The sequence below is a fragment of the Pagrus pagrus genome, assembly GCF_965226575.1.
Source record: "Pagrus pagrus genome assembly, chromosome: 10".
NCBI classification, from domain to species: Eukaryota; Metazoa; Chordata; class Actinopteri; order Spariformes; family Sparidae; genus Pagrus; species Pagrus pagrus.
Window position 1 is genome coordinate 1,576,875 of NC_140194.1, and position 9,627 is coordinate 1,586,501.

General features: G+C 43.4%; 2 protein-coding genes across 3 annotated transcripts in view; both read right to left on the bottom strand.

Annotated features, from left to right (window-relative positions):
* LOC311263535 (nuclear factor of activated T-cells, cytoplasmic 3-like) overlaps positions 1–1,143 on the bottom strand; it is a 31,785-nt gene extending 30,642 nt beyond the window's left edge. The window contains exon 1 of the mRNA XM_084363671.1: positions 426–1,143. Coding sequence (XP_084219797.1) covers positions 426–498 — 73 coding nt within the window. The 5' untranslated portion in view covers positions 499–1,143. The remainder of the gene's footprint in view (positions 1–425) is intronic.
* A 1,005-nt stretch (positions 1,144–2,148) lies between these two features.
* Positions 2,149–9,506, bottom strand: dus2 (dihydrouridine synthase 2). 2 transcript variants are annotated; one of them, XM_084363672.1, is made up of 16 exons: positions 9,400–9,506; positions 8,583–8,716; positions 8,156–8,201; positions 7,979–8,070; positions 7,299–7,342; positions 6,747–6,807; positions 6,627–6,674; positions 6,230–6,295; positions 5,713–5,783; positions 5,482–5,568; positions 4,469–4,637; positions 4,261–4,382; positions 3,998–4,138; positions 3,592–3,679; positions 3,311–3,384; positions 2,149–3,210 (listed from the first exon to the last, which is right to left on the bottom strand). In XM_084363672.1, exons 2-16 carry the CDS (start codon positions 8,703–8,705, stop codon positions 2,946–2,948), a joined length of 1,497 nt encoding a protein of 498 aa, XP_084219798.1. In that variant the 5' UTR covers positions 8,706–8,716; positions 9,400–9,506; the 3' UTR covers positions 2,149–2,945. The 2 variants fall into 2 exon arrangements, with proteins under 2 accessions (XP_084219798.1, XP_084219799.1); XM_084363673.1 differs by having other exon boundaries at positions 8,583–8,832; positions 9,400–9,503.
* Between the last annotated feature and the right edge of the window lie 121 nt (positions 9,507–9,627).

A 9,627-nucleotide genomic window follows, 5' to 3' on the forward strand; every position in this document is an offset into this window, starting at 1 on the left:
CAGCTTGTCTGTTCTTCTTCTCTGTTTTTATTGGCTGCTCACAAAACAACTGTACAGGTGCATACCACCACCTACTGTGTGTAGATGCTCTATCGGCTTTAATTTCTTTATCTGCCGATAACCGATAATGTAAATTGTCCATTATTGAGCCGATAATGTATCTGTCAGATATATATCGTGCATCCCTACTTGAAATGTGACCTTTATGTTCGCTCCATCAGACGAAACACCAGAAGTCGTGGCTCACCGACTCTGTGAATCCTCTTATATTCATATTAACTTAGATTCTGTACAGCAGCACGTATTTGAAATAACCCAAGTGTTTTATTTTGAAGGGCTCCCACTTCCGCTGTCAGCCCGGCTAGTTGTCGTTAGCTTCACGCGGCGGACAAATTGCTAACTAACGTCGCCAAACTGACACGTACCTGCCGCGAGGCGGGAGTCCTCCTCGAAGACCAGTCTGAAGTCCAGCTCCTCGGCGAACTTAAAGGTGGACATTGGACCGCGGGGACCGTCACTGTCCCCAGACCAGCCGTTAACCCGACCTGTCTGTCTCTAGCGCTGACCTGTCTCACTCACTTCCATCCGACCGAAAGCAGAACTCTTGTTTCGACTGCGGCGCCGACGACACGTCGACTAACTTCACGGCTAAAAGTTGTGACCCGACATCGACACGATCAATAAAAACGCCTCCGAGCTGCGAAGCGAAACCGTGAAAGTGCCATTCTGGACTCAACTGGTCGGGTTCGTGTTTCTGTTCGGCTGAAGCGAGTTTTACTCTCCAGGTTGATCCTCGTGATGCCTTCAAGGCCAGCTCGTAAACTCTGGCATACCTGTGTGGACGATGTTGGCCACTGTACATTCAGTTACTCGTTACTCTGCCAGGGCAGGTAATCAGTCTGCCCCTACACTACACACAACAATACATGTAGATTAATACATTAACATTTAAGGCCTGTTTTTTATTGTTTGTGTAAATAACAGTTTTTAGTTTAGTTAATGTCTTCACTCTGCAGGTAAATAAAACACCGTGAAGAGTTACACAGGCTTATATTTGAAATGACTTGAATCTTTATGTGTAAAAATGCATTAATTTAAGCATTTACTTGCAATATGTTGCAAATATATGTGGATATTAAAACATGCTTATTTGTTCAGCAACAGCTTCTTGTTAACATGCCGAGTCAGCACACTACTGTAATTATAAAAACAGCCCTGAAATAAATAAAAGTAAACAGAGTCATCGACTATTTATTTTGCTTTATGCTTTAAATTGTCTGTACATATATTTTTTCTGTCTGCTTTTTATTTATTTTTTATCATCTGTTTTTGAACTCTTACTCCCGTCAGTCGTTTCTTGAAGTGAAACTTTAAAAAAAAAAAAAATTTCACGACTAAAACTTCTTAAAAAATGTTAAATTCTACTTTTGTTATCATTAAGAGTTTGTAAGTTTTTGCAAATCAGAGAGGAACTGAAGTTTCTCTTGGGTTTTTTTTTACATTTTGGATTTATTAATACGTTTAAGACACAATAAGGAAAATATTGTCTTTTAATTGTTTCAAAGTCAAACAGACTCTGTACATATAAAGTAAATGTTCATATTGTACATCTACACATCTGTTTCAGTACTTTCTTTACTGCTGTGACGCCAATTTCCCGCCAGATTAACTTTAGTTTAACTCAATTTTTCTTGCTTAACAAATAAAATCACTAAATTAAAGAAAAGTTCTCCGACTTTAAAACATGTCATTGACAGCACGGTGCCACATGCTGCTGCAGTGCAGCTTTAGTTCCTGTTCGCTGAGAGATAAATTGTCGTACTCATTTCTCGCAGTGTCCCTGAAGGCACCATTAGCCAGGCCTGTGATGACGTCAGTAGCTGGGTGTCAACATCTCTCAGGTTCAATTTAGGACTTTAAGACTGGCTGGTGATTAAAGGACGAGTCCGCCTAGTTTATCATCTGATGTTCATCAGAATGAAGGAAACGTCACCTGAACGCAACAGTTGGACTCTTTCCTGTGAGTTTGACAGTTCGTGTTGAGGCAGGCTGCAGATGCACCACCTGTATTTGTTCACAGCATAAATTCATTACTAGTTTTGGTATTTTCATTGAATTTGTAGAAAACAACTAAAGATAAAAAAAATATATAGCACACTGTTGCTTTAATATGATAATGACACAAACTGTATTTGGAGGATTTTGAAGATTTTTCAGGTGAAAACTTTAACAAATAAAAACCCAGAGGTGGATACAAGCACAAATAGAAACATATGGCACCGTATATATTATTAGTGATGGCAGCAAATAAAGTTATTTAATCCAACATCAGCCGTCTTCAACAGAGACTACAGGATGAAATCAGGAGGCAAACGATGCATTTAATGTCCGTTCAAAATCAGGATTAAAAAGAGATGTTCTGTAAGGCACCAGGGTTCAAATTAAAGTGTCTTCTTCTGAAATGTCTCAAGTGTTGAAACTTTAATATGAAGGTCCAGCTCTGCCCCCTGCTGGCTGCACAGTCACATCATCAGTTTCCACTTAGGAACATGGATTTAATTCAAATAAAAATATCTTTATGGAAAATCAGGAGGAGCGAACACTGACGACTGTTCATCTGAGGCAGTGGAAGACCGTGTTGCACTGAGCGTATCCACGTTGGAACATGAGAACTGTTGAGACTGAAGTGATGACGGTAAAAAATACAAGTTGAAAATGTTTTTAAAAAACAAAACAAAAAAAAAACAGTCGAGCAGCTGAGACGAGTTCTTGTACGGACCGGGAAAATTAACTGAGAAGGTTTTCGGGGCAGAGAAACAAAAAATCAAAGCTGCTTTTTGAAACTCCCTCGATCTGTTTCAGTCCTCACAAACGTCCATCAGCCGTCAGAGAAACGTCTCGTCCTCTCGTTTAGACCAGAAGAGGTTTCCGACAGTCGATGAACTCTACGGTTGTTCTGGAGGCGTGTCTGGTTTGTGATGGTCGCCGCCGGCCACGGCAGCGGCCTCCGAGTTGTCCGTTTCCTGTTGAATAGCAGCTACGTGGCGTTTAATGTTCCCCTCTTCCTCCGTGGTGCCGTTCACCTTCCCTTCCCTCTTCCTCTTGCAGACCAGGCCGGAGTCTTCCTCTCCGATACGACCCTCCGGGACGCCCAGGACTCGCAGACAGACGACGGCGGCGGCTTGTTCGGCAAATTTCTTCGACTTCTCCCTGAAAACGACATGAAGATTTAACATGAGAAGAGTCAGGTCCATGCTGCTCTGTGTGTGTGTGTGTGTGTGTGTGCGTGTGTGCGTGTGTGTGTACTGACCACAGTGAAGATCTGTATCTCTTCTGTGCGACAGTCACGATGGACTGAAAGCCTCGATCCTGAGAACGCTGCACCTGAAAACACAGCACACACAAACTGTTGACGGCCACAAACATCAGCTGCTCTGAGGGCAGTTTGTCAGACTGAAGGTCTCAGACTCTGAGATGTTGGTGCTCATATCGACTATTTACAGGCTTAGTGAAGTGCTTTATTTCAGTAAACTGCATGTCGACAGTCGGGGGAGCTCAGGAGTTTCAGAGCTGCAGATTTGAGTTTCTCACCGTCTCATAAAGCGGCTGGTCCAGTTTCTCCTTACGGCTCCACTCCAGCAGGAACATCTTTGGAGTGACGCGAGGCGGATACTCCCTCCTGAAACCACGACGACAAGTTTAGATCATCAAACTTCACATGAAAAAAACACCTGTTCAGTAACAACCTTCAGTGTTTCACCGTCAAACAGTTTAGAAAATTCCTCAGCTGCATTTTCAGATGAATGCTAACCTGTTAGCTTGTGACATATTTATACTAAACATTAGTTTATTACCATTTCTTTATTTTATCATCTCTCTGTTTATCCTGCTCCATCAACAACAAAGAAAAACTGGCATGAAGTGTAAAAACCAACACCATGTGATCTGGTCACCCAGTGTTCAATTTAAAATGAGCATGTTGAGAACGATGACTGACCGCTCAAACTTGACAGCCATGATGGTGAGGTCTCCGTCCATTACGGGCCGGTCCGGCTCGGTGCTGCTCTGCAGGGCGTCCCTCCGGGCCTGCAGCCGTTCCTGGGTCTGCTGGAACAGCTCCTGCATCCCGTACGCCTTGCTGCAGCACAACACCACATTACATCACACACCACCGGATACCTGACAGCAGACACCAGCAGACGGCTGCGTCACCTCGGCTCGATACATTGCCGGGAGTCATAAAGAAGTCGTGTACTGTACCAGATCTCAGCGGCGGACTGAGCCGCCTGCAGCTGCTTCCCCAGAGGAGACTCCACTTTGTCCCTCAGCATCTGACACAGACAGTACTTTGTGTTGAAGGCATTGTTGTCGTACTGGATCGCCTGAGGAACACGAGACAACCAGCAACAGATTCAGTCTGGATCCAGGTTTCTCTGATAAAAGAGCTGAGGACATTTTTAAAACTCACATATTTGAGGTATTCCTCCATGACCCTCTCCACAGGAAGTGGCCCCTGGTTGCTGAACACTGATGCGTTCCACATGGCGGCGCGGGCCAGCATGACCGACGAGGCGCCCGTCGCCCTCCTGAACTCCTCGATGTCGGCGTTCGTCTTCACCAGATCCAGAGAACCTCCGCTGCAGGAGACACGAGACAGCGACCGCGTTTAATGACTAATTAACAATAAAGTTCTGATTGATTTTCCTCCGGATCGCCTTCGAGTTCTGTTCATCTGTGTTAATCTGCTGGCTGAGACCTGAAAGCAGCTTTACCATATTTATTTTAAACCAGTTTAATGGGTGTTCATGAAGGAGCGCCACAGATATCCCCTGTGTTGGTTTGTTTGTTTGTTTGTCAGCAGATTTACACAAAAACACTGAACAGTTTTCCACCAAACGTGGACGGAGGATGGGAAAGAAAAGACATCATTAACTTTTAGTGCTGATCCGGATTAAGGGGCGGATCCAGGGGACACACAGGGTATGGGTAGGTCTCTTATCGACACTTTGATCTCTCAGGATCTTGATTTAAAAACATGGCGTATTTTGGTGGCTGGAGGACAAAAGGGGACAGCAGCTGCTTTGGTTGATAAACTGAAGGATTTAAGCTCACAACGATGTTCCCCAGATCCATTAAATCAGACTGAACTCTGCAACATTATGCAGACATGTCTTGTTGTGGTAGCACGACGTGTTTAAGGTAATTTGCCTTACGTCATTACACATCCTGTGATGTGCACTCTGATGTCGATGCTGAAACAATATATTGTGCGGTCCTACTGTGTTAGATTTAATTTATAAACCCTGACTCCTCAGTCGGCTGCTTTGTTGCAGACAGTTGTAGACGACTTTGAGAATAACAGACAGGTGACGATTGTGTCACTGTGATAAAAGCTTAAGTTGATTTCTTTGCTCCTTTAAATGAAATGAAACCACGTTAAACCATTTTCCTTCCAAAAGATCAGGAGGTGTCGGGGCTTACTTGGCGATGACGGGGATGGAAACAGCCTGAGCGACGGCCTGAATGTAGTCGCAGTGGACGGGATGTCTGGGACGTTCATCCTTCAGCCTTCAGCACAGAAACACAGAAACACATCACACCACATGGAGGAAGCAGGCGAATATATACTCCAGAAGTCATCAAAAGATATCAGAAAAGATTCAAGTAAAATCTCAGTTAAAATGATTTTGGGTGGAAACTGAACCAGTTTACCTGCCGTGAACAGCGACAGCAGTGACACCGGTCTTCTCGATCCTCCGGACCAGACTGACCGTCTCCTCCACCTGAACCCAGTGAACAGCATGAAACCAGTGAACAGCATGAACCCAGTTACAGGCAGGTGAAAAATAACATGATCAACAATCAACGATCACATAAAGTCTGACTGAGGACTGACTTTTATAAATTGCAATAAAAACACCCCAAACATTGGATGATAGAAGAAATTAAGTTTGAGAAAGAAATCTGAATCTGAGCTGCTCATTTTAACTTTGTGTGTTTTGATCATAATTATTATTATAATTCTTCCTAATTTCAGCTGAAGGAGACAACAAACAAACAAGAAGACATGATCGTTTATTTCAAATATTAAAAACATTTTTGGTTTGGGTGAGTGATTGTGTCGATGTCGACCTTTTTTCAGGAGTAGATTCAAACTAAAGCATCTTGAAATGGTCGATATTGAGCATTTTCCAAACTTTGATTTCATTCATATTTTTTAACGTCTTACCGAAGGAAGGATTCTGATTTTACACGTGACCGGTATGGAAACACCGGTGACCAGCTTCTTGAGGATCTGGGAAAAGAAAAAATACTTAAGTGACCTACGACCAATGTCCTGTTCAGACCGGGTATCAATATCCATCCTGAGTGATGTGATCACAGGTGGACAGCTCTCAGTGCAGGTGTGAACACCCGAGACACACTGAGGACACATTTGAGATCTGATCACATATTCAGAGGTGGTCTGGACCAACGAAGAAGAAGATTGACATGTTTGTCTCTGTTAATGAGAGCTGAACACTGATCGATCACTCAGGTCAGATATTGATCCCAGGTCTAATACGCTTCCATAACTTTGATACACACAGTTTGACAGAGACACATCGTCCGGCTGAAGCACTCACCGCCTCGATCTTGTCGGGATCTGACAGCAGAGCAGCTCCCATCCCGCCCTGCAAGAGGTCAGAGGTCAGCCAGAGGTCAAAGGTCAGAGCAGCAGGTTGGTCACTGACAGGTAAACTCACCTTGGTGGAGTATTCTTTGGGACAGCCCATATTCACATCGATGGCAGCCACATCCTTCTCCCTATGAGACGAGCACAGTCACTAGTCTTTAGTCAGCTGATGCATCATGGGACACAAAATGGCCCCCACTAACAACACTACTTTTCATCGTATTTACACTTTCACCTTCTTTAAATGATCAGTTCTGTTGTTTTTCACACAGCAAATGTGATTTTTAATGTTTTCCTCAGTTTGATTTTTGAGCACTTTAAACATTTTTCAAATTTTTCTATCATTTTCAAAAGTTCAGTCCAGAAAATGCATGAAAACGCTGAAAAACCAAATGTCCTGCTACATGCTGTGTGTGGTGTTCAAGGGCTGCAGCTGAGGATTTTTGTCATTATCAATTAATCTGCCGATTATTTTCATGATCAATCGATTCGTCATTTAGACAATAAGATGTAGAAAAAGAAAAGCAGCAGATCCTCACAATTAGCAAAATGTTTGACTTTTATGCTTGAGAAATGACTTTAACAGTGAGTTTAACAGTCAGAGATGAAGCTGTGGACTCACACGAGCCGGGCCACGATCAGCGCTCTGTCTGGATCAGCAGTTCCCTGAAAAAAGAAAAACAGCTTTGACTTACTATCCAGGTTTTCTATAAACTGATCAATGTACAAGTTGTAAAGTCACAGTGAGAACAGTGTGTAACTAAAGTGGGCCTGTAAAGACGGACTAGTGAGGAGACGAGTCTCCGTGTTCGCTGTGAGGACGTTTAATGTCCCCGACAACCTCTGTAGTCTCATTCAGACACTTGTTAGCAACCGCTAACTGTTTTTAACACATGAAGAGCTTCATTATTAAACTGTGGACAGTTAATGAATAAACCTGTAAATATCTGACTGCAATCTCAATATAGTTTTTGTTTCCTATTTATATTGTACATATTGTTCTTACTGCTTTTTAAATCTTCTACTTATTTACTGTTAATGTTTAAATCACTGCTCTCTATTTGTGATACCTCCTTTGCTGCTGTAACAACACACACTCTCCTGTGTGGGACTAATGAAGGATCTTATCTTCAGCCTGTGAGACTCACAGACTTTATTTCAGGCATTTCACCAAAAAACAGCCTCACAGACTTTGCGAAGAGGGAGCCGGATGTGCAAAGATGCGAACTGATCTGCAGGTTTCAGGGCTACAGACTCCACCACTGTGTGATGTCGCCTGGTCCAGATGTTTCTCTGTCTCACCATCTGGAAGATGACTCTGTCCTTCTCCCTCTCACAGGTCCTGAACATCACTCGATCATCTGGAGCCACAAAATCCACCGTCTCCAGCACATCTGACCGTCAGAAACACAATTAAAAAAAACAGTGATGTGGAAGTCACAGTCTGGATCGTCATCATGTTGTGAAGGAGGCTCTCACCGTTCACCACCCGGCGACACTGGGCCATTTTGATGTCGATCAGCTCCTGAAACAGACAGAACACAGTTCACAGTCTTCGCTAGAGATCATTCTCCAGGACTTTTCCAGGACTTTTCCAGGGACGATCTAACTGATAAGACAGACAGGGAGCACACCCAAAAACAATTCATAAATAAATAACACGAACAACTAACTGGTTTCCTTTTGACATAAATCACTATACAGTATACTACTAATACCACACATTGTGTAGTTTTTGGGAGTTTAAATAATGTTCCAGGACAACACAAGGTTTTCCAGGACATTCTGCTCTCTCTCTCATTTTCCATGACTGGTCGACTGTTTTTTCCAGATTTTCCAGGACCCTGTTAATCAAAGACTTCAACAGTGACTTGCTCTGATGTCCAGGAGGAGCCTCCATCCTCACCTCGCAGTAAACCACATCAGCTCCATAGTCCAGAGCCAGCAGCCTCATGGGCAGCGTCCCCACCCGGACCATGGGAGCCAGGGCGGTGATGTTCCTGAAGCTCAGCCTGCCTGCTGCCATCATGGCGGCTCGTCCTGCTCCCAGCACCGAGGAGACAGCAGTCACTCAGACACACATCTGTTAACACTTGGCTTTATGTCACAAACGGCTCGTTTCGTTGCGAGGAGCACTAGACCGTCACGCGAAACTCCTGTCAAAAAAACACTGATTTAACGTGGCTTCTGTTCTGGCTGAAATGCAGTGAACTAACGACATCTCAAGCTCTTTCTCTGAAGACGTTAACGTGTATTATTTATTAAACGATTAAAACCCTGAGCTTCACATTAAAGACATAATTTTAACTTTTAACGCCGCTTCCATGTGTAGCTTCTCCCGCAGATCGGTATGTTAATCTGGCTATCTCGAGCGGTGAGAGGCAAGAATAAATTAGGATTTTATAAAAGTTTAATTGCAATTCACGAATGCAATGACATGCCGAAATATCTACAGAGTGATGAAGATTTCCAAAAAGATCAATCTGATACTCTGTCGCGTCTGTCCGCCAACCGACAAGCAAGCAACTTTTAAATTGTAACTTTTCTTAATGCGGTTTGGTGGAACAAATCGATCAGGGCTATGCTATGCTAACATTCCAGCTGCCGCATCAACGAAGCTCCAGTAAAACAAGAGCTTAAATAGGCGTTACTATGGCAACAGCGTGTATGTTTATACACAGAGTTAACTACATAACGTATAACTTTACATTTAACAAACTTACCGGCATTTAAGTTGTGTATTATTGACGACAGCAGCTGGACCGTGTGATCATGTGGGGACAGAGTGAAGCGTGCGGGTTACACTTCCTGTTTGGACCTCTACGTCATCAAGCAGTCATAGATCTGTAACATGTAGATCAGCACAGCACAGAACTGTGATGTGTAGAACAGACACGTCATTGTACTTCAATCAATCAATCAATCAATCAATCAATCAGTCAGTCAGTCAA

Coding starts and splice junctions, on each gene's coding strand:
- dus2 (XM_084363672.1), bottom strand. CDS start 8,705: ATGATGGCAGCAGGCAGGCTGAGCTTCAGGAACATCACCGCCCTGGCT. Junction 5,784..6,229: donor AAATCAGAATCCTTCCTTCG/GTAAGACGTTAA, acceptor CACTGGGTTCAG/GTGGAGGAGACGGTCAGTCT. Junction 3,680..3,997: donor ATGGCTGTCAAGTTTGAGCG/GTCAGTCATCGT, acceptor TCGTGGTTTCAG/GAGGGAGTATCCGCCTCGCG.